Source organism: Zosterops lateralis, assembly GCF_965231275.1.
Source record: "Zosterops lateralis genome assembly, chromosome: 4".
Classification (NCBI taxonomy): Eukaryota; Metazoa; Chordata; class Aves; order Passeriformes; family Zosteropidae; genus Zosterops; species Zosterops lateralis.
In genome coordinates, this window is record NC_139765.1 from 28,788,639 (window position 1) to 28,812,542 (window position 23,904).

General features: G+C 37.0%; 1 protein-coding gene across 4 annotated transcripts in view; it reads left to right on the plus strand.

Annotated features, from left to right (window-relative positions):
• Nucleotides 1-22,109, plus strand: part of CDK17 (cyclin dependent kinase 17) — a 91,854-nt gene extending 69,745 nt beyond the window's left edge. For all 4 annotated transcript variants that reach the window (XM_083860363.1, XM_083860366.1, XM_083860365.1 and 1 more), the window contains 13 exons: nucleotides 3,672-3,797; nucleotides 7,679-7,735; nucleotides 9,704-9,818; nucleotides 10,349-10,443; nucleotides 11,068-11,130; nucleotides 14,091-14,214; nucleotides 15,204-15,324; nucleotides 15,854-15,951; nucleotides 16,220-16,325; nucleotides 17,102-17,144; nucleotides 17,995-18,085; nucleotides 18,314-18,391; nucleotides 18,806-22,109. In XM_083860363.1, the coding sequence (XP_083716489.1) occupies nucleotides 3,672-3,797; nucleotides 7,679-7,735; nucleotides 9,704-9,818; nucleotides 10,349-10,443; nucleotides 11,068-11,130; nucleotides 14,091-14,214; nucleotides 15,204-15,324; nucleotides 15,854-15,951; nucleotides 16,220-16,325; nucleotides 17,102-17,144; nucleotides 17,995-18,085; nucleotides 18,314-18,391; nucleotides 18,806-18,843 (1,155 nt within the window). In that variant the 3' untranslated portion in view covers nucleotides 18,844-22,109. The remainder of the gene's footprint in view (nucleotides 1-3,671; nucleotides 3,798-7,678; nucleotides 7,736-9,703; nucleotides 9,819-10,348; nucleotides 10,444-11,067; nucleotides 11,131-14,090; nucleotides 14,215-15,203; nucleotides 15,325-15,853; nucleotides 15,952-16,219; nucleotides 16,326-17,101; nucleotides 17,145-17,994; nucleotides 18,086-18,313; nucleotides 18,392-18,805) is intronic.
• Nucleotides 22,110-23,904: the final 1,795 nt, after the last annotated feature.

Here is a 23,904-nt window from a genome sequence, read left to right on the forward strand (position 1 = left end):
ATTAAAGCATTATGGTTTTCTCACAGAAAAGAACCTTTCTTCAGCTCAAGAAAGTTAAGGAGAATAGATACTGTTTTGATTTTATTTATAATATTGCAAAAATTTAGGCTTTCGGCACTTAATACCTTTTTTTTTTTCCTGAGGGGAGAAAAAGAGTGATTACTGTAAGGTATTGTCTGCTACATTACAAATGTAGGGAAAGAAATGTTACTAACATCAGGTATTCTAATTCTTAAAAAGAAGTGTCTCCATTTACCTTCAGGTTGTGGTGTGTTGATCAGGGTTTTTTTTTAAAGCAAAACATTGCAGGGGATGGAGATGAGGATTGTTGTTTTATGTAAAAGTGGATTACTGTTTTGGGGGGGGTATACCCAAATTAGAACAGATTCTGGGTTTTGCAGCAGTAAGTACTTACACTCAAGCTATACTGCCTACTGTGGAGCACCAAATGTAAGTTTACAGCTTAAGGTCGTGGTTTAGAACTGGGGCTATCACATGAATCTCTGAAGTAAAGCCATGGGGCCTATTGCAAAAATGGCATAGGCAGACGTTTTGGATGAAAGAATAGGAATTCAGTAATAAAATTATATCTGCCTCCCATTATCATATTTTCTGTGCCTAAAATATTTTTATCTTGTTTCTGTAGCAGCTGGGCTTCAAAGTAATGGGCTCTTTGTACCTGTGTAGAATCTTAGACTTGGTTTGTTTCCCTTGCCCTCCTTGTGAAAAGGTGCATGTTTACTGATGGCAGGAACAGTGCACACTTAATGGCATAGTTTTCAAATTGCCATTGCAGCCTGAAGGCTGCCTTTGCTTCCTTTATATACCCATCAACTTTGTACGCTTGGGAGTGTTTCATGAGGTGGGTTTGAAGCACCACTTCAGCTGTGCCAGCCCTGAGTGCTGTTAGGGGAGAGAACATGTATATGGAGAGCTTTGTAGTACAATCAGGTCAGTATTTCTTGAGACCTTTGAGTTGAAGTCCATAACTTTAATATCCCTATAAACATTTTCTGTTAAAATCCCTATAAACACACTTGTTAAACAAGCACTGTGGGACAGTGAGAGCACAACTCAACAAGTTTCTTTGCCACAATAGTTAACAGGTAAAAGTAGGAAAAAAGTATTTTGTCACAGAATTTATAGGATAGTGGTGGTGTATGTTGTGTTCAGAAAGTCACAAAGTTGAAAAACTCAGCTCATTGATCTTTTCTTTCGTTCTTTTGGTATATTGGCTCAGTGTTGATCTGGGATTACCATAGGAAGGTAAGGTAGAGACTGATGGTGATCTTTTTTCTGTCATCCATGTCTTGTTCCAGCAGTTTCGTCATTTTACTCTGCAGTGAGATGTCAAAGCTGCTTTCTTTAAGTCATTATGGCATGCCTTCCTTTGTCCTCAACTGTTGTGAAAAGCTACCAGAATTTTCTGAAGAATGCAGTAAATTATAGGATGATTTTTTTTTTTTTTTTTTTTTTTTTAATAATCTGAAACCCTCTTCAGTAGGAGAGAGGTATTAGCAGAGTCTGGCAAAAAGAAAGAAGATACTGTGATGGAAAATGCTGTTTTACTCTAGGGAATACTTGCAGGTCCTGTTACAATTTTTTGGTTCTACCACTCTCACAAAAACCACACAGACAGTTTTACAATTGCCAATGTTTTAAAAAATTTAAAATATGCATGTTGAAAATGAGTTAGTAAACCAGAATGGAGCCATACTTTCGGTTTTCTCTTAATTTAGCTTCAAAATGTTGGTCAAAGCTGCCATTCTGTGAACAGCGCTTTTTTTGTTTAAAGACAATTTAAAAATTCTGTAGTAGATTTAAAAAATAGACACTGATTTTTCCAGTTGTGCAAAGAAGCTCATGTTGGGCAGCAAAGCATAAGCTAACAGACTTTGTGCTCTGTACCTAAGGAGGTGTGAGAAGCAAAATGAGAACAGGAGGATCAGCTGCCAGAAATTAGAGCTTTGCTGGCCTCTCTCCAAAAATGTCTCCCTGTATCAGGTGGCCATAGTGAATAGCATATGTAAATAATCCAGGGGGATATATATTAGCACTTCAGTTATACCTGAGATTCAACCCCAAATTACTTAGGTTTTTCAGGGTATATCTCTTTAACTGGTATTTTTTGCTTAGCTTTTGCTGCAGGTATGTGTACAGGTCATGCATATACATGGTTTAAATACATTCTCATCACTGAAAGCTCAGCAAGTTGTTCACCAAGATCTCAAGTCTTGAAAAGTCTGATGATCCAGTTCTTTGTCAGCCTAAGCCAATTTGGCTGCCGGCTTCCCGGGCTTGCCCTGCTGTGCCTCTCCTGCCCTGCATTCAGGCTGTGAGCTTGTCTGACCTTACACTGAACCTGTTTGGAGCACAAAGCTGGCAGGAAGCTATGTACTTCGCCTGAGAGTTTCTCGATGATTTAGCATGCTGCAATAGTTCAAAGCTGCTGCAGACATGAGTAGAAGCACATGGTCAAGCCTGAGGGGAGACAAACAGGGATGTAGCTGCCAACATTTGGGTTAGCTCAGGATGCTCAGCTGGAGGTGATAGGTGAGACAGAAAAGAGTACCTTCAGGAAGGGTTTACTGCCCTCAAGTCAGTATTGATTAAATCTCAGGTCTACCAGCAGAAATACAGAATTATCTCCTGTGCTGGAGAAGAGTGTGAAAACAGTGATGCTTCCAGAGATGTCCTTAACTTCAGTGTAGAATCTCTGGAGGCTGACAATACACTTTGATGTTGAGCATGACTTTCTTTACTTGGATAAACTACCTATGCTGAAAAACAATTCCCACTGTTTCAGAAATAACTTTCCATTTTTTGTGAGTCTGACTACGATGTCCTGTTATCTCGTGAGATGGTGACTAGCCATTTTAAGACAATTAATATTTTTGTTTCTTGGTATGTTCGAGATTAAAGCCAAACTGAAAATAAAAACAATTAGAATGTGCAGTCAGCTCCAAAAATCATCTTTCCTCCCCTCCCATTTGGTAAAAGATGATGTGATTTTGTGTTCCTCTTATCTTAGAAATAATGTATCTTATTGTTGGAAAAATTTACTGGGTAAAACCAGAATATGCTGCAGAGAGAACAGCTTTCATGTAATGGCATTTTCATTTTTGAAAGATCCTGTAGTAAAGAGTTATAAATAAACTTAATAATATTTGTAATAGTTGGCTCTAATAATTCAGTGATTCTATTTCGTGAGACTGGAAAAGATGGACTAAGTTTGTAGCTTTTTGGAGTCAAGAGAAAGAGGGTGATATACTTTGAATTATGGAAATCTGTTCTAATACTAAAGTAACTGCTATATGAAAAGAAATACATCCACAAGTCTCTGAATTCTCAGTTTCTGGTATTTCAGGTCTCTAAAAGTATTCAAGTAAACTCAACACATTTGTCCACAATGTAGTTATTTGCATTTTAATATTTCATTCTTCTAGTCATAGTAATAAGTTTGCACTTATTGGTGTAACTTTTTGAACCTGTTACATAAGCAAGTTGAGGTATTTTAAGAAGAGAATATGCTTTTAAAACCATTTCTGTGAGATTATTTTTCATTGTATAAATATTTCAGTTTTATATAGTAATACTACAGATGCTAAGAACTGTTTTAGAAAATTCTGAATTCTACTTCTCCTTTCTCTTTTTAACATTGGTTGCTGCAGGATTTGAACAAGCGCTTGTCCCTGCCTGCTGACATCAGGATCCCCGATGGCTACCTGGAGAAGCTGCAGATTAACAGCCCGCCCTTTGACCAGCCCATGAGTCGGCGTTCTCGTCGAGCCTCCCTCGTAAGTGTAATTCACCTGCCTTTCTCACCAACCTCTCAGGTCTTCAGAATCCATTTAATGCGCAGGCCTGTATTCCAGAGGTGTATTTCAGCTTCATTTCCACTTGGACTTTTTATCCCTGAACATCAGCATGTACTTGTCAAAATCCAATTAAAGACTTCACACTTTGTTTCATTTTCTGCGAACTTGGCGCTGTAGTATTTCTCAGTGACGGTCTTGACCTATTGAAGTCAGGGGCTAAACTCAACTTCTGAAGTACATACTTAAATCCTTCTGCTTTTTAGAGCAGGGATGATCTGTTTGAGCAAATAGGCCACACAGTCTTAGGTCAAGGCTGGGTCCTCTCGTGATTTAGTAGGAAGGCCTTAAAGCAGCATAATATGAAGGCAGGTCCTCCTCCCTGCTCCTTTTGTATTTGATAACACTTCTTTCTCAGAATTTCTGTGGAGACAATAATGGGTGTTTTGTGGGAGTTTTTTGTTTTCTTTTTTAAAGCACGTGTGGTTTCCTAATAGAGTGAAGGAATAAATTCACATATACCTTTTTGGATTATTGGGTTACTTCAAAAAATAAGTCTTTTCCTTAGAGATGACAGAATGAGTATTCCTATACTGTAATTAGAGTATAAGTGCTAGAAAACTTGGATATTTGTACATTATGCATATCCCTGGAATAATAAAAAAACAAACATTATTGTCTTATTGTTCAAAAAATTGCTGTTTCAATTATAGTTTCAGCTATCAGTGTTCTTAAATGTTGAGGTCTTAAAGAATTGCTAGACTGTTATTGACAACCTGAGTAAATTCATTGGTAAGAAATTTGTCACAGAAAAAAACTGAATAGGTTTATGAAGTGCACATTGTTATTTTCTTGATTTAATAACTTATTTACTGAAACATAACTATGAAAGTACATATAGTGAAGTAGGTTCATTAACTATAAAATATTTTCATTTTATTTGTTATGAATAAGGTCTATAACAAAGCTATGTTTGAGGATTATTACCCTGAAAAAAAATATTTAGTCTGCTGGACTAATAAAGCTCTGATCTGCATGCCACCTTTTGCAAAAACAATATTAAAAAAAAAAAAAAAAGAAAATATTTGAGTGAAGCTCTGAAAGTAATGATAATATGTCAGGCTTAAATACTTGTGCCAGAATTTTGTAGCTCATTCACCACTTAGTTGCTGCTGTACCATGGAACTGAGGAACAGACTTCCCCAAACCTCTCTTCAGATGCTGGCAAAATACCTTTTCAGTAGAACCTTGCCAGTGGAGTTAAGTATTTGTGGCTGGCGAAATTTTTCCAGTAAATCTGAATTCCTTGCTTATTTAATGGTGACTCTGAGAGCAGTTGAAGTTCTCTCCTCTTTACCTCTGAGAAGACCGACAGAAAAACAGTGCCCTCTAATGAATGTGGTGTGTGCCTGGAATCAGCTTCCTGTCACAAGGTTGCTTTGTTTTGCCTTTTAAAATGCCTTCCTTTTTAAAGGGCTTTAAAGTCCAAAATGAAACCTGCCAGCATTGCTGTGGTATGCAGGCATCCATTTGCTATGATTTCAAACTAAGCTTTAAAAAAAAGAAACCCGAAGACTCATTGTTCTTAAATTGTTATTAAAAGCTTGCTGCTACCAGTCTTTTACTTACAATAGATGAGTATTGTGCTCTGCTTCAAAGGCATGTCTCTTTTCAAGACTTAATAGAAATCAAAGGGAAAAGGCTATAAAAAATATAGGTGCAGGTGAGGACTTGTTATACTTTAGGTTTTGTGTTTTTCTTGCAAATACAAGAAAAATATTATTTTTTACAGTAATTGCATTTTGTGTATACACGTAGCAGTACTGTATGCACAGTCACTACAAATAAAAGATTGTAAATACTGTGCATCAATGGTTTTGTGTAAGGCAAGATAGATGCATATTGCAGAAAAAGATGAAACAGTTCAAAAATTATTTTCAACTAAAAATGAAACCGATCTTCGTTTTAGAAATTTAAAACTTATTTTTTCTTAGGCATGATAAGGAACAAAAATGTGATCAAAATTTTAAACACATTGTGAAGCAGGTCTTGAACAATACCTGTCTTCTGTATATAGGAAATATTGTATGATTTTTTTTGTAATAAACAGATATTAAGTTCATGAGTCTTTATGAAAAACACTGAGGTTTCTTAAAAATCAGGCTTTTAAATTCCAGACTGCCTGGTGGTGGCAAGACCAATGGCTATAAGTTCTTCCTTAGTTTCTCCAATAAACTAAGCAGCCTGTCTTTTTAATTCTTGTACCATCTAATGCTCACTTCAAGATGTGTTTGTTTAACTAGGTCAAAATGCACTTTGGAAACAATATTTATTTTGCTAACATTGCACCTATGTCATTGGTATGTTTAAAATCTCACTGGAGGTAAAAGAGTAGCAAGTAACTTCGCTAGTATTTTGAGATAAAGAGTTTGTCTTCGACAAGCTCCTAAATGTGTGTGATGCTAAAGTCTCCTTATACAGCTAAAATATTTCAGTTCTAACACTAGTTTAATAAAGCAGAATTGTTTTTAATGTTATATTAATGTGATTATACACATTTTTTTTCCTTAGATATATCAAATACGTTTGCAGAAAAGATCTTACCCTTAATTAGATGTATTTTCATACATGTGTTCTGAAAACTAAGTATTAATCAAACTTTTCTTCCCTTCATATTATATTATTGTCAAATCTTAATACAGTCAGCCATATTTACGTTACCCTGTGTTACCATGAAGTAGTAGAAAGCTTAAAATTCATCAGATTTTAGGAGCAAATCAGCATGTGACATGGATCTAGGTGCTGAAGACAGCTTAGGGTGAAAGGATAGTTCCTTGGAAAGAAAAAGCCAATGAAGAGCTATGTTTGGAAGTGAAAGGAAGGGGTGATGCTGGCTTTTTTGTTGCAGTGTGTGTTCAGTTGTCAGTAAAGCATAACCCCATGAAGCTTATAAATTTGGGGGTTTGATAGGGTAACAGGCTATATGTGTTCTGTAAATTGCTTCAAGAGTTTGCATACTTACATGTTTACTTTCAGCATTACTTAGAGTGCAGGAGCCATAGGAAGCTTTGGTGTAATTCACAGTGGTCTTAGGAGAAAATAATTGTAAGAGATAATAGTGTTAAATGAGAGTAGCAGTGGATTTGAACAGGAAAAGAGTGATGATCTTACAGTGTTCAGAAGCAAATCTGTTACATAGGCAGACACACCCTTCTGGCTTGCATTGAAGACCTGAGTTGGTGACAAAAAAAGAGAAGGTGAATAAATAGATCCAAGTAAAATACACAGAGATTTGGATTTAAGAGGTATGAAATGTGAACTGCTGAGGCAAAGCTGAAGCTTGCCTGAAGAATGATACTTAGGGATGTTCTTGCTGAAGTTTTAGTCCAAAAGGCATTGAGAAGTCAGAATGGAAGAGGAAACTTGGTGCTAAGTTCTTGAACATACTAAGAAATAAGGTTACTTTGAGAAAAGCAGCAGCATATGGTTATGTTGAGCTAGAGAAAGGATGGACTAGTTTGAAATGATTGCCGTACTTAAGTTATAAGAACCTCAGTAGTAGTAATCAGATCAGAAGAGTGGAAAAGATCTAAGTAGGAGGCAGGTTAGAGTGAGGTTTTGTTCTAAATGTAACTCAGCTCACAATCCCTCCAGGATACACAGTAGACTGAGCACCGGGCTTGGATGCTGGGATGCATTTATATCAAAATGTGCTAATTTGTTTTTAAAATACTGGAATTGTGCCGTGTTATTCAAGTATTCTCAGGTAATTTTCTGAAATGGAAGTTTAGCTTGTTCATTAAATGATGTAGAAATGAAGTGTTTGGTTTTAGTGATCAATTTGCCATTTCTTTTCACTGCAGTCAGAAATTGGATTTGGAAAAATGGAAACCTATATCAAGTTAGAAAAGCTTGGAGAGGTACGTATAACTTTCTCTTGGAATGATGACAATTGTAAAATTTTGTGTAAGTTTAACTGAAATTTTCTATATCCCTCAAAATACCTGTTGAATTTACCTTTTCAGTAAACCGAACAAACATGTGTAACAATGCCACAGCCACACAAATGTTTATGCATATAAAATAAACAAAAGAAAAAAAAAGCAGAAAAACTGTCATGGAGCTGAGGAAGAGCAAGACTCCATTAGAAAATGTGTTGTGACTTTCTTCTGTGGGCTGACTTTTTTTTCAGATAGACAAAATCATTCTGTTGATGGTATCACTGTGTTTTTGATGATAGCACTAAGTCATGCTGTCCTCTTACCATGACTTAGGTGTTGGAACACTCATGATGGATTAGAGACCAGCACTTGCAAGGTGCAGCCAATAGCTGTGCATGGTCTCTTAAAGAAGCCTGCACACCTGAACTGGGCAGCCAGCCAGGTGCTGCCAAGTGAAGTACATAACATGTGGAGGGGGCAGCAGCTTTCCCCCTCCAGTCAGCCTCTGACTTCCAGAGAAACGGGAATTCAGGAGGGGCCAAGTGTCATTCCGCTCCAGTTTGACCAAGGTTGACCAACGGAATTGAATGGACAAGGAGCAGTGAAATGGGATGCAGTGAACATTGGAGAAGGAAGCAGGGCTGATCAGCATCTCTGCTGTGAATATTGCAGTCAGTCCTCTGTTTAAAACATTTTAATTTCCTGTTATCAAATCTAAGCCTGCCTGATGAAACTTGAAGCCTATTCCTGTTGTCCTGTCACTTGTTACCTGAGAGAAGAGGCTAATGCCCACTTGACTACAGCCTCATTTCAGGTATTTTTAGAGAGCAGTAAGATCCCCCTGAACTTCCTTTTGTTCAGGCTAAATGCCCCCAGCTCCCTCAACTTCCCATAAGACTTGTGCTCCAGACCATTCACCAGCTCCATTACCCTTTCCTGGACACTCCAGCACCTCAATGTCCTTCTTGCAGTGAGGGGCCCAGAACTGAGCATGGGATTCGTTTGGGATGTTGCCTCCCAAGTGCTGAATAGAGAGGCACAATCACTTCCCTGGCCTTGCTGGCCACACTATTGCTGACACAGGCCAGGGTGCCATTGGCCTTTCTGGCCACCAAGGCACATGCTGGATCATGGTCAGCTGCTGTCAGCCAGCACCCCCAGTTCCTTTTCTTTGGATCATCTTCCCAGTCACTCTTCCCCAAGCTCGTAGCACTGCATGGGGTTGTTGTGACCCAAGTGCAGAACCTGGTGCTCATTCTTGTTGAATCTCATAAAATTGTCCTCAGCCCATGGATCCAGCCTGTTCGGATCCCACTGCAGGGTCTTACAGTACTGTAGTGATCTAGGGCAGTTTCTGTACCTTTATTTCTTGTTCTTGACATTTTCAGGGATTAGTTTTGCCTACTGTTTTGTCAGAATTTTTTGTCTTAATTTAATATGCCTCTAGAGTTTTGTATCTCTTGCTGTCTAAAAATACATAATGAAGACAAGAAGCTATCCAGTGGAGTTACATATTTTCTTTGAGGTTGTGGAAGAATGTGTTTGCAGCCTTTGGAAACCTAACTGGAGCATAGTTAGAGATACCCAAGCCAGGTATCCATATTCAGAGAGAGACTTTCAGGAGTGTAAATGATCCCAGCAGTGAACTTAGTGAACTTAATGCTACCTGATCTGACTTCTTTGGTAGCTCCGTGGTATTTAGCTTTCCATGTAATTTTCAGAACTGTTAGGCATATACATCCCTTGTGGCTTCTGTGAGTTCAGTTCTGTGCTTAAAATAATATGTGTGTACTGTTACGTATGTCATAAGAATATAATGTAAAAACTATTTGTTTTTTCAAAATGAAACCTGTTAGATCCTCAGGCAGAAGTTAGTATTTTCTTATTTAACTAATGTTTTGATAAAGGACCAACTTGTAAAAATTCGTTTCTTTTTCCATTTTATAGGGTACTTATGCCACAGTTTATAAGGGGAGAAGTAAATTGACGGAGAATCTGGTAGCTCTGAAAGAAATCCGTCTGGAACATGAAGAGGGAGCACCATGCACAGCCATAAGAGAAGGTGATAACTTTTTTTTCTTTAGTTCTTAGAATTTCAGGTACTTCTGGATCTCTTTTTGACCAAAGCACCATCAGTACTTGGAAATACATAGGCTACATGGGACATTAGTGAAATTGCTATTGGTATTGATGAGGAAAATTATAGTCCAGACATATTCAGAGTTTTGTTTCTAATTTATTTACTTTATGGGGAGTGATTGTGGTCTCAAATTACATGTGGATGATTAAATACTGAATTGTACTGCTGTTAATGAATAACTTTCAGGGACTCAAAATACATTTTACAGAATTACTTCTGTCTAAAATTAAAAGTTTAGGAAATACAAGCTTTTTATTCAAGTGTATTTTTGGTGTTTTGAATAAACACCTTTCTTATTAACTTGATCTATATGAGCTTTATGTTCGCAAAAATAGCTTTTTAATTGAAAAAAAACAACAGGTAGCTTATATGGATGATCTTAACTAGAAGTTGCATTTACTTCTCATGTATTTTGCACTTACTTATTTTGTTCTTCCTGTTTTCTCTTGCAGTGTCATTATTAAAAGATCTGAAACATGCAAATATTGTTACATTACATGATATTGTGCACACAGACAAGTCTTTGACTCTTGTTTTTGAATACCTGGTAAGTGCCTAAACAATTAGTGAGCTTTACATTTGATTTATTGTTTCTAAGAAACAAAAGCACAACAAAATTCTGTACTTTTTTAAAAAATATTGGGACAATTCGAGTTTTCTCCTGCATTTACAGTCATTCAGCTAAAAATGAGGACAGCGTATTCAGTTCTTAAATTGCTGTAAATTAGTAAACACTGCTGTGATCATTTCAGAGTTCCATTAGTAGCAGATAGTGGTGGTCTGCTTGATAAAACTGTCTACTTGTTCAAAATCATTACCTGCATAAAATGGTAATCACACTATTGTTCCAGTGATACTTTTCTGTTGTGACATAGCTGACTTTCGGTGTAATTGGAGAATATACCAATTCTGTAAAATACTGTACCTCACATAGATGAAGGAGAAAGCAATGGCAGACGGTGTTGCCTGAGACAGTGCAGCTTTCTGGAAAAATGGAATTTCTATCCTCTGGAAAACCAGGGGTATTTGTGTCCAGGCTTTGGGGGTTTTTTGTAATTTAATATCTTTTGCAGAAATCTTACTTTTTGATGAGTCAGTTCCAACAATTAGCAATATTCGTGTAATTTGTTGCACACAATTTTACTGAACCATGATGATGGTGTTTTGACAGGACAAGGACCTGAAGCAGTACATGGATGACTGTGGTAACATCATGAGTATGCACAATGTAAAGGTGAGTGGTTTTAGTGACAAGTGGCCACCTTCCAGCTTTGTCCTAAGAATTTCAGACAACTTAATAATTAGGAGCTGTATGGTTTAGTCTCTTTAAAAATAAAATAAAGCAATTTAACTTCCTTTTTCGCCTGACTTAGCTACATTTGATGTCAATTGGTGTCTAAAGATGTTGCTTAAAATGTTTAAAACATTGAAAAGACAAGACTATATAATTTCATTTGTTTTCATTCTTTTTTAAGCTACATATCTAAAATTTTAAAATTCCTAAAAAATAATGCATTCATAACTATTTTGACTTCTTGTCCTTTCATTATTTTATAAATCTGTAGTTTGATATATCCTCAAATTTATATATGGACACTGAGGAAAATGTAGCCTTAATCATGAATATATTTTTGGGTGCCACTGCCTACCACACAAATAAGAAATCAGAAATATGTATTTTGGAATGAGTGATTTTTATTTTCCCATTAGTAAGAAAATGGAAATAAAATTTTCCTTAGGACCTAATTGGCTTTTTCTTTTAGCTATGGTTGTGGCCAGGTCAAGTGACTCAGTTTCCAATCTGGCCTGCTGAAACTAAGTCAGGGTCAGGTGTTATTTCTCTTGTAAAAAGCAGGCTTTTATTTGGAAAACTGACATAACTCTTAGTGATCTTTAATACTTAGGGTTTTGGAAACAAGCTTCCAAGCAGAGAACAGTGCTGTCATGAAATGAGTGACGTGATTTGGCACTCAGGCTAGATATTGATTACTGTTTGGTGAGCTTTCCCTTTCATTCTGTTGTCACATTACTGTAAGTATCTACCCTAAGTAAAGGAAAGACATCTGCCCATAACCTACTCTGTTACTTCTGAGAGTCTGCAAAGGGAAATTCTTTCGTTTGTTTCTGCTTCAGAGAGACAGCTAAAAATCATAATTATGCTTGTGTTTTTAATTATCTGCAAGTTAATAAGCAGTTCTTTAAGCTTAAAAAAATAAGAGGAAGTTATAAGTGGGAACATGACTGTTATTAAAAGTGGAGTTGGTGAATAAGTCAGAATCTGCTTGTGGTAATCTGAACTGAGCAGAGGAATTGTTTTTCCTTGTTTGCCTATCCTTTAAGCTATGCTCAAAGAGCAAATTTATATGATCAGTACCTTTGGCACTGGGAAACCAGGACAGCTGCTTAGCTGTGGTTGCTGTAGATGCCTACTTTATAATAACTGTGGGGATTTGAGTTATCATTAACATTTGAGACACCTCTCTGACATCACTTCCTCACATTCCTCAGCTAATTTTAGCTTTTTGTGTTGTAACAAAATGAAGATATGTGTGATTGCTGCAGGTATTAGTGTTTTAACCAAAATTTTGAGCTAATAGATGGCATCCTGTGTATTTCCAAAAGGATCCCTGCCAACCGTGGTGAAGCTCCTGTAATTTCTGTAATCTCCTTTGCATTCTTAACTAATCCTTGCAGTCCCAGTGTACATTAGAGAGGGCCATTGACTTCTATTGAAGTCCTGCTCATAAAGCTTGGGACTGACTACCCCTGCAACAGTATGGGCTTGATTAGGTGGAACAAGGCTTCTCATTCTTCTCTTCAGAAAGGAAAGTGGAGAAAGAAATCAATCCAAATTCCTGTTTTCTAGCACAGATGAATCCCATGTCAGCACACTGAGAACAGATGAATGTAACTACACCTGCTGTATATTTTTCCAGTTTATGAAAAAGAATTTGGTAATGTCACTTGATGCAAAAATAATGTATTAGATGCATTAGAATGTGGTCATATAAAAATATTCACAGAATCACAGATTCACTAGGTTGGAAAAGACCTTCAACCCAGCCCTAACACCTCAACTAAACCATGGCACCGAGTGCCACATCCAGTCTTTTTTTAAACATATGCAGGGATGATGACTCCACCACCTCCCTGGGCAGATCATTCCAGTTCTTTATCATCCTTTATGTAAAAAAATTCTTCCTAATAGCCAACCTATATTTCCTTTGGTGCAGCTTGAGACTGTGTCCTCTCCTTCTGTCATTCTAGTGTTTTTCCTCAGAGGTCACATGATGAATTTTCCTCCTGTTACATGATGAATTTGTTACACTGCTTTCTGTAATGCTTTGTATTTTTTCATTTTACATTTGATTACCTATGCTGACTGAGTACTGCTGTGTGGTAAATGCCAGCAATGGCTACCCAAAAGTCCCATGTTCAAGGTCAGACCATTTACACATACAGAAACTGCAAAGTATTAGTTCTTAATGCAGTGATATATTAAACTTGCTTGGCTGCCACGGCTAAACTTTTTTTTTGTCCCATAGTATTTTTATATCTATATATGTGCAGCATTGATATGCATGACTGAAGTTGTTTGCTTGGCTTGCTATTCCAAAGGATTAAAATAAACCTGTGTGTGTCAAGGTGAGGGGATGAATATAAATACCACAGACACTTGGGCTGCTTTAATAATCCTCATTTACCCATTTCTCCATCTTACCTCAGCTTGGGAATCTCCTTGTATTTTTCCATGCCAAGACGTTCTTGATGTAGTTCAGCGCGGTTGGATAGAAACAACTGCTGAGCTGCATTTCCAGAAGGGACTCTGTGGCAGAAAGGAACTTGAGTATATAGTCAGAGACACTTACCTTCAAAGACATTAGTGTGGGGAAGAGCAGTGGTAAATGCTTACTTTGAAAATAAACAGCCCTGTGTTTTTCTTCAGTTAAACACAACAAATTGCTCTTAAAGTCTTTGTTGTAAAATATAGTGTTAAAGCAGCACATTAGTGTAATTTTAAATCTTTGAACAATAATAATGATGTCCAGAATTTGCTTATAAGGAGAGTAACTCTCTTTTTAGAGAGGCTATTTTGTCCTACTTACAGTACTTAACTCTCTAGTGCCCAAACTACTCATGCAATCTGTAGATTACCATTTTTTGTCTAATTTATATAAATGTTCCCTTTTGTAGCTATTTTTATATCAGATTCTTCGTGGTTTGGCATACTGTCACAGGAGAAAGGTGTTACATCGAGATTTGAAGCCACAAAATCTGCTAATTAATGAGAAAGGAGAACTGAAGCTTGCAGACTTTGGTATGTCCTGAAATTACTCTGTAACAAATATATTTTTTCTCTTAGCAAAGGAAAATCATTTTTCCTTAACAGGAGAAATGAGTACATTGGGTCTGTATTTGGGTGTTCTCAAATGGAAAATGAAAGTCAGCCTTTTACAGGGTATAGTAATCAGTGTAATATCTCTATAGGTAACACTGTCACTCCACTTGAAAGTAATCTTACACCTTCCTGTGAAATTGATATTTAATCAAATCCTTGAGGTGGAGCTCACTTTGCTTCTCCTAACACTCCACAGTCACTCCAAAGCAGGATAATGACAGGAGTGAGGAAGGGTTTGTTCATGTGCTAAATTGTAAGGTGTTGCACTATCACTGGTACACCAAATTCCTTGGGATTTACAGTAGAATGGGGCATCTACATTTTCCTGTTACCTTCTGTAGCAGGGACATTTTCCTATTACCTTCTATGTCTGGAAGATCCTTTAAAAGCTGTGCTGTGTGCCTCTGGTTTTACCCCTTCTGTGTGAATGAAAGTTGCTCAGAAGATTGCATCTAACATTCTATACCTGAATTTTATTGAAGATATTGCTGACAAATTGACAATATTAGGATGGAAAACCCCTGCTGATCCAACACTGGCTTGGTCTAAATGGTTCCCACCATTTAGTTAATAGCTTGTTGCCTTCTGCAATGTAATTTTCCAAAAACAGTGCAGAAGGTTTTCACAGCAGAGAGTTGTCATATCAATCTAATGCTATACTGATTTAATGAAATTTACAGGATTAGTCCAGGTTTTGATCTGTTTACCTTTCTTCTGTGCTTAAAAATGCTGACCGTGATATTGCCGTAAATACTAAAAGGTGATAGAAATCTCTTTATTAGGGACTTAAACAATACTAAGAGATGGTATTTAGCAAGTATAATAAGGTCCTAAAAATAGTTTGTCAATTTCATACAAAAAGGATTTCAGCAAGTTGTACTTGACTCTTCATTTCTCTTTTTATCAAGGATTGGCAAGAGCAAAGTCTGTTCCTACAAAGACTTATTCCAATGAAGTTGTCACATTATGGTACAGACCACCTGATGTTCTCCTTGGATCTTCAGAGTATTCAACTCAAATTGACATGTGGTTTGTATAGCTTTGTCTAATTCAATTTTTTTCCTGAGTCAAATTGAAAAAGTGTCAATTTTTGTTGTTAAATAGTAACATTCAAATATTCAGCCTTTGAATTTTTGTAGGTAACAACTGAGTTAGATTTTTTGGGAAAGGATTGGTAGACTGGGAAAATGCTGTTATTCCTCTCTGAAAATGCAGAGTACTTTTTTTATTGCTCAGAGTAAGCAAACATTTGGCCCACAGTATTAGGGAAAAATTACAAGCCTTCTCCTAATGCTAGGGCAATGTGCTATTTTACCATGAACTTTAATAAAATTGATTAACTCAACATCTGAAGGAAGAGGATATAATTTAGCTATGACCCAGGTTTTGTTTAGTCTTTGACAGCTCTTCTGTTGCTACACATCTTTCTGAATATTTTAATAGTAGTGTGTGACTAACAAGCACTAACTTGTTTTAATTGAAGACGAATCCCAGAAGACTTTACGAGCTGAAATGACAGGATTATTTCTGCTTTATCTTTTTCTCTGTCTTTTTAAAGGGGCGTCGGATGCATATTTTTTGAAATGGCATCAGGAAGGCCCCTTTTTCCTGGTTCGACTGTCGAAGATGAACTGCACTTAATTTTCAGACTTCTTGGTAAATGGATACTTTTAGTAATGTTAATGTTAACGCACCATATTTGTATGAGAACTGTGGATCTTTATTTCAGAACAATCATATATTGCATTTTAATCAAGGTCATGAAAAATTATTCAGCTGACTGTACAGCTAAGTTTGCACAACATAGGCATATTGAATGATTTTTTCCCTTTCCCCTTTAAATAACAGGATTAAATGCTTTTATATGTCAAAGCTGTTTGTTTACATTTTTTTAAGTTGAATTTGTTACTGCTTCTAAATGCAGGAACTCCATGTCAAGAAACATGGCCGGGCATTTCTTCCAGTGATGAATTTAGAAACTACAACTTTCCTAAGTATAAACCACAACCTCTCATCAACCATGCACCAAGGTACTTTGTGTTTTATTAATAGAAAATATGCATCCCTTTGGCCTTGCATATTCCTAAGTGGGAATGCATTTCTGAGTACAGTCTGCCACTGAATGGTGTGAAGCTATTCATCAGTTGTGTTATTGTGGGCAGATGATAATGTAAAGCAGAACCTGGTACTATGTGATTACTTTCTCTAATGTCAGTCTAGGTACCACAGCTCCTTAATGACCCATGGAATAATAAACTCTGATTAATAATGTCTCCATAGTAGGAGAATTCACACAGCATTTCCTAAAGAACACAAATTCTCTTCCGGTTATATACTAGGCCCAGGCCATTTGTTAAAATGGCCAGGTTTCCTCGAGCAGTTTCTTGTAATCCTATATAAATATAATAAATCATATAATAAATAATAAATAAATTTATTAACAAAGACATTTGTCTGCCTTGAAGAAGATCTAACATTGTATCCCTTTAGTAAATTAGTAGTATTAAGCTTAAAAGAAGGAATTTAAAAGATTCAAATAAATGATCCAGGTCAACCTAGTAAATGACAGTCTAAACTAAGGATTTGTGTGTCCTCAATATTTTCCAGATAGTCTTGTTCTGAGATATTAGGATTCATATGTATTCACATTAACATGAATAAATATTGTTTAGGTGAAATAATTTCCATTGTTTAGATCTAACTTTCAGGTTTGATATCATTTAATTAAGTCAGCTCCTCTGCAGTTTTACTTTCATCAGTACAATTCAATAACTGTTTTAATTTTTAAAAATATTTTTATTTTTAGGCTAGACACGGAAGGAATTGAATTGATAGCGAAGTTCCTTCAAGTAAGATGTGTTTTGTGGCTTTACTTTATAAAAACTGAAGTTTCAAATTTTGTTATATTGCATACAAAATGTATTAGAAGCCGAAGTATTTAGTTCTGTCTCAAAATGGAATGTGTAGCTGAGTCTGTAGTGGATGACAGATGCGAGAAGAAGCCATTGTAATGTGAGAACTAAATACCAATGCTTGCTTTCTTTTCCTCCAGAGCTGATTTCTTCTCTTATTAACTTTTGTAAAAATAGAATTACTCTATGTTAGCCCTGAAAAAGCTAAATCTCTTGGGAAATATGGTATTAAAACAGAACTTTTAAATACAAATGCTAAATTTCTTTAATAATAAACTGAATTTAGTACTAGAGAAGGAGTTACTAAGGTGTAATATTACTCCTTGATGTTGCAACTGTATTCAAAAGCTGAAGAGTGGTATGCAGGTTTAATCTTTGAATCTGTGTTAAAAATGAGCTGGAAGCAAGATGGAAGGCCAAGTCCTGCATATTTGAGTAGATGCAGCATTGTAACTTATCTGCATCCTTGCCTAGAATTGCACAGATGTCAAGCAGGAGATACCTAATCATTGTACCATCTACAAATAAAGATGAGGTGTAGTTTTGACCTGCATCCATTTGTAGAAGTTTTTTTTTATTATTTTGGCAACCTTGTTACCTGTTGGCAGTACTGATTTTGATAAATCAGATAGTCATATGTGAAATGAAAGTAATGAAAAAAAAAATTGTCCTAGTGAATTATGGGAAATGTTGAGCAAATAGAACTCTTTCTCTCTTTCATGAAATCACTTGATGCAAAGAGATTTTTAATGGAAACCAACACAGTTGTATGCTTTTATATTGATAGTATGAATCAAAGAAGAGAATTTCAGCAGAAGAGGCCATGAAACATGCATACTTCAGGAGTCTTGGAACAAGAATACACACACTGCCTGAAAGTAAGAGGAGTTGTAAAGTAGCAGAGTACTGTCAAAATAGTGTATTAAAGCTAAGTACATTGTGTAAAGAAAAGCTCTAATGTATTTTAAAAGTCTGATATCTAGTGGCTTAAGTATTTTTGAATTGGAAATACTTCTTTAATTCAAACTATATAATTAGGAATATAATTTTGGTCAGTAAAACAGTTTTGCATTTATATATGAATTAATTTCTGTGTTACATTCCAGATGTTTCAATATTCAGTCTAAAAGAGATTCAGTTGCAAAAAGACCCTGGCTTTCGAAATTCCACTTACCCAGAGACTGGTATGTAAAACTTTATATTTTCTCACATTTGCTTACAGAATGCTGTGCCAGAGGCATTTGGAATTGAAAAATGCTTTGTTAAATATGTTTCTGTGAACATACTGAAAAAAAAATCCAGAACGATTTACTGAGATTCCTGTAGAGACATACAAGCTAAATGCAGAGAAGGATGTGAGTTTACTAGGGATGGACAGGGACTGTGAAGGTGACAACAGTTTGGGGTTTCAGACCGGTCTTGTATGGGGGTGAGTGGTGGCAAAGTGAAAAACAGTGAGTGCAGTTAGAAGAAAGATGCCGATGCTGATTGAAGCACAAGGGATGTTGCCTTGAAGTAGGATGAAGATCTGGATAATACCTTAATACTCTGTGGTGCAAATGCTTCGGTTTCTTACCATGGTCCATGTTGTGTTGCAGGACATGGGAAGAACAGAAGGCAGAGCATGCTTTTCTAAAGGGGGCAGTGCAGAGTCAAGCCCAAGCCTATCCTGTCAATCAAGGACTCGGATCTGAAGGCAGTGCTTTCTGTTGGTGGACTTGGAATCGCAGTTTGTCTACACTGTCCTCTTAACAGTGGAGTCTTTTTATTTCCAACCTGCAAATTATGTTTTTATATTTGTTGTCACAGTGTGACAATTTTTTGTACAGTTGGTTTTAAGGTCTCCTCTGCCACTAGAGCCAGTAGGTTACAGCTGTTGATGTAACTGTAGCTGCAATTTTTGTGCAGGACTGAGAAACACAGTGCATTATTTATTGCGGAATCATTGCTGCTAAATAACTACTGTCTGTATAGTTAACACAACAGTTCCATGCCTGAAGAAGTTGCAATGGCTTTATAATATGTGAATGCATCTGTTTCTCTTGATAAAATGTTCTACTGCTGCGGGGTTTTTTGTATTTCTTAAACTGCAGTGTTTCCTGGAATGTAAACATAGCTTTGCTTGGCTATAGGTGAGCCATCTTTAATGCTCTAAGTTCTTGGCACTTAATTCCTTATTTAACATTGGAAGTATGTGTTGAAATGGTTGAAAAATTATAATGCATATTATGTTTTTGAAAAGCACGTGGTGTGAAGGTTGATTCAAACAAGTGAAAAGTAACTTTGATTTGCTCTCAGATCCTATGCTAGTTATTGGTAAATTAGAGCATGGAGGCTGAACGTTTCGTCAGGCTTACTCCAGCATAACGTATTTGCACATTGTTGTGCATATGGGGCCTGCAGAAAAAAAAACTTTTTTATCTTGTTTTTAACTTAAAAATACAAATAGTAAAAAGACAATTCGTATATGTTGGACCCTGGCTTACTTTTCATTGCAAAGGAACAGGACAACAAACATGGGAAAAATGTCACACTTTTCCCACCTTGTTGCTCTCCCATTTGTGCATTATTCACTTGAAATCAACTGGAAAGAAGCAAGTTTGTACTTGAGAAGAACTCACTATGCTACAGAGCTTTTACAATGGGAACTTAGAGAGTTTTTCAGATCTTAGATGTTACCTGTTTTCCAGAGATAGTAAACATATTACTACTATGCTTATGCATCTCAGTGAGTATCATAAGTACACCCTTGGTGATGGTTGCAGTATTTTTAAGCATTTGTGTTCACCTTTATAAACCTATTTGTTTAGTGCATCCTAAAGAGACTGTAAATCTTTATTGGTATATTTTGAAATGGTCATGTAAATCTTTGGCTGGTATATCATGAAAATAGTCATAGGTAACTTAATTTTTCCTGACATTCACTGTAAAACGTTCAGGGGTCCTACCATTTCTGTTCAGGAAATCTTGTAGTTTATTGTTATTTAACAGTATTAAGTGAATTTTTGTATATTTCATTTTAACTTTATTTGTGAATAGTGATTGTGGCATGTTTGGGGGTGTTTTATTAATATTTCATTGATACTAGTAAATTTGAATTGGGATTTTTTTTTTTTTTAAATTTTATTTTCTGGAAGAGAGAAATTCATGTGTAATGGTGACTATTGGACCACTACTGCTTTTCAGCATTTGTAAACCGGTTTTACGTTAAATCTTGTAGACCTAACAAACTGCTGTTATTTCTAACTGACCGAACTGTATTAATATTGTACTTTTGAAAGTATAAATATTACGTGGAATTCTTTGGTTTTGTTTTGAAATTTATAATAACAAAAGCCCCGTGTTGTTAAAAATACAGACTAAGTGAACTTGCGGTTCTTGGGACGTTGTTGGCAGCGCTTAGTGAGGTCCGTGTGTTGTGGGAGCCCCCAGGGTCACCTTTGGCTGCTCAGTGAGTCCATTCAGTGCAGAGGCAGTGGCAGTGGCAGTGACGTGGCTCATCCGTGGCTGAGGCTGCTCAGGACCTTCCCAGTAGCGCTGTCCAGTCTCTGCTGGCGAGGCAGCCCTGCAGTCACACGGGCTGGGGGCGTAACATGAGGCTCGGACAGGCGCAGGCCCCCTGATCCCAGGGCAGGCACTAAGGCTGTGGTGTGGCAGAGGCACAGTTGGCACTGATGAGAAACCTTGTCCTGAAATAGTTGTTATATATATTTTTATAGTTGCTATGGATCTGATCTAGATTTTATATACCGATGGACTTTGTAGGAAATATGTTGTAGACGTGACAGTGTTGAAGAAAGAAGTGTCAGAAAAACATCTTTTTTTACAGAAGTAGTGAAGATAGACTAAATGTTCACTGTGGATAAATGTGGGGTTTAGCATTTCTAGAACAGTAATACTTTATAGGTCATAAAAGAACAAGTAACAATGTGACACTAATGAGTAAAGGACTTAAAGGTTTACCTGGTAAAATGAAGTGCATTTATAAACTTAGAAAGGGATCAGCTGCAGCTAACAAAAGGATGTTGCATTTTAAGTAGGAATCCAGCTTTTTTGTTACAAATGAAAAGATCTTCCATCAAATTAAAGCAGTCTGTTTATAAAGAAATTTTTTCTAAAGACCTACAAGTGAATCTGTGTTCTTATTTAGAGGGTAGCTTTAAAGAACATATTTAAGAAACTTGGCATCTGTTGTCAAGCCAGTTTGGGGCTTTTTAAAATTGTCTGTTACTGAAATTCCTGCATCAGCAGAGACAGTTCTGTGGCAGTTGTATGTTTGGGGCAGTAGTCAGCAAGTCTGAAGTTGCTGGTTATCTCTGACATTTTTTCCATGGAATTCTGTGCTATGCCTCCTGTCTGGCAGAGTCAGGTACTGCAGACTTGGTTTCACTGTCCCAAGAACTGTAGGAGTGTTGGCCTTTTTGGGAAAAGACCTCAAGTGTGTCAAAATCCAAGCAGAGAATCACTAAAAATGGACGACTTTGAGTGTATGGTGTGACCACCTTTGCTTGAGGCTGAGTGATCAGTTAATGAGACATGGCCTGCTTGTCGTGCCTGATCTTAGGTAGTTGTTTTTAGAAGATACCTGGTGTGTCCCACCTAGCCCAGGGTAGGGCTGGCAGGGTGTGGGTGTAGGTGTGTGTCAGAGTCAGGTGGGCTGGAAGCCAGGACAGAGGCAGGTGCAGGTGAAGGTTGAAGGGGAGAGAGGGTGGGTGGAGGATGGGGGTTGTCCAGGACAGGGTGGCAGATACAAGGGGCAAACCAACAGCTCAGCAGTGCTCTAGTGGAACCTGCATCTCAACATGGCTGTGTTATTTTTGTGCTGCTTTACCACAGCATTAAGTAGCCAGAGTGTATCCCTGAATTGGGCAATAAAAGTTAAAATAAACAATTATTAAAGAATCAACATATTTTGTATTTGCAAATCATTTGAAAAACTGCAAGGTAGCATTCTTTGGCCTGCTTGCTTGTTGTTTGTGCATGAGTTTTTCAGTGTAATAAAGGTACATTGTTTCTGTTCTGCAATGTTAAAATGGAATTAAGGTTAAGAATACATTCCATTATTGAGGACAAAATATATGAAAGTATGTTGTAAATATCTGCAGGCTAAGTATCATAAACCCTAGAAATACTCAGAGTTAAGGTCAGACTTTAAGGAAATACAAACAAATCATGGAAATACAGAGCTACAGCACATGATGACACTGAAGAGAATTCAGAACTTACCTTGTCTGTGACATGATCATTTTGTCTGGTTACTGATGAGCAGAGTTGAAGTAATTTATGCACCTTGTTAGCACATTTCAGTACCTTATTTACCTTCAGAAATTTTGGCTTTAAAACAAATGTAACATCTCTATGAAATGCATTAATTTTGGGACTTGAATGCTTATTTTATGCAGTTTGGGGGGTTATTTTTTCAGAGATTGGGCCATTAAAGATTTAAAGCTCTCATTAGGCCTTTGAGTACATCTGTGTATGTCACCAGTATCAGTGTCATACCAATTTAGGAGACTGGCAAGGTAACAAGTGCAATTACGAAACACAAACAAAGTATGTAGCAGTTGGAACATTGTAGGTAAGACCTGACTGTACAGGTGGGATGATTGTGAAAAGTGTAAAAGCCAGGCAGGTACATTTTGGAATGTACAAGCTTTGGTATTTCTACCATTCACCTTCTTCCATCTGTGGAGTTCAGCTGCACAAAAATCAATAGTCCCATTCTCTGCCATAGTGAGAACCTGTTTTCAGAACTGAGATTAGAGTTCAGATATTCTAGATTGTTTTTTTTTAATCTCTTGTATGTGACTTTCACTGAGCAGTGCCTCTAACTGAGTAAAATTTATGTCAGTGGAAAACATGAACAATTTCCAAATATTTTTGCATGTTTTCTTAACTCATTTAAGTTCTGTAACTTTTGAGCAAACTTAAACTGAATGCATACATACACACATGCTGCTGTGGTAAATAACTGCCTAATTTATTTTGCTGGCATCCTTCAAACTCACTCAAGAAGCAGGCCTGCCTAAGCACACCACTTTCATGGTCCTCCTAATGAAATTTGAGTCTTACTTGGCTCAGATGCCCTGCCTTGAAATACATTTTTCCCCAGAGAGCTGTGAAGTTCCTCCATTTGTTACAGTGGGATCTTTCTACTGATGGAATTGCCATTGCTGTGGATTGCAAACCAGGGAAAATGCTCTTCCCTGTCTCATCTCCAACATGCTCCTGTAAAGCATCTCCCTCCAGGCTTGCATGGTAGCATCTGTGCTGTCACCTGCCCCTCCTCTTTCACACCCTGAGCTTGTTTTTTCAAAGACCGTTTTTTCCTTTCTTCTCTGTTTTGTTATTTGATTTGCAGGAGGGGGTAGCTGGCCTAGAGCCATGTTAGCAATAATTAAGTTTACATTTATGCATTTGCACTTCTTGCAGACTGAATGTGAACTGATGGGAATCTCACAAAGAACTCAGCATATCCTAGAATCCTCTCTTCTAGGATGTTTTCTTCAAATACCAGCCCCTACCCAAGGCAGGCCATGATGCTGATTGCTCCAGAGTCCTTGCTTGAGATTCATTCTGCTTTTTTCATTTAAATAAATTCATACTGCTGCTCACTCGTGCTGTCAGTCTCTTTGCCCTCAAGAAACAGGTATGTACTCCATCTGTGCAAAGCACTCACACATTAATTGGTAAGAGC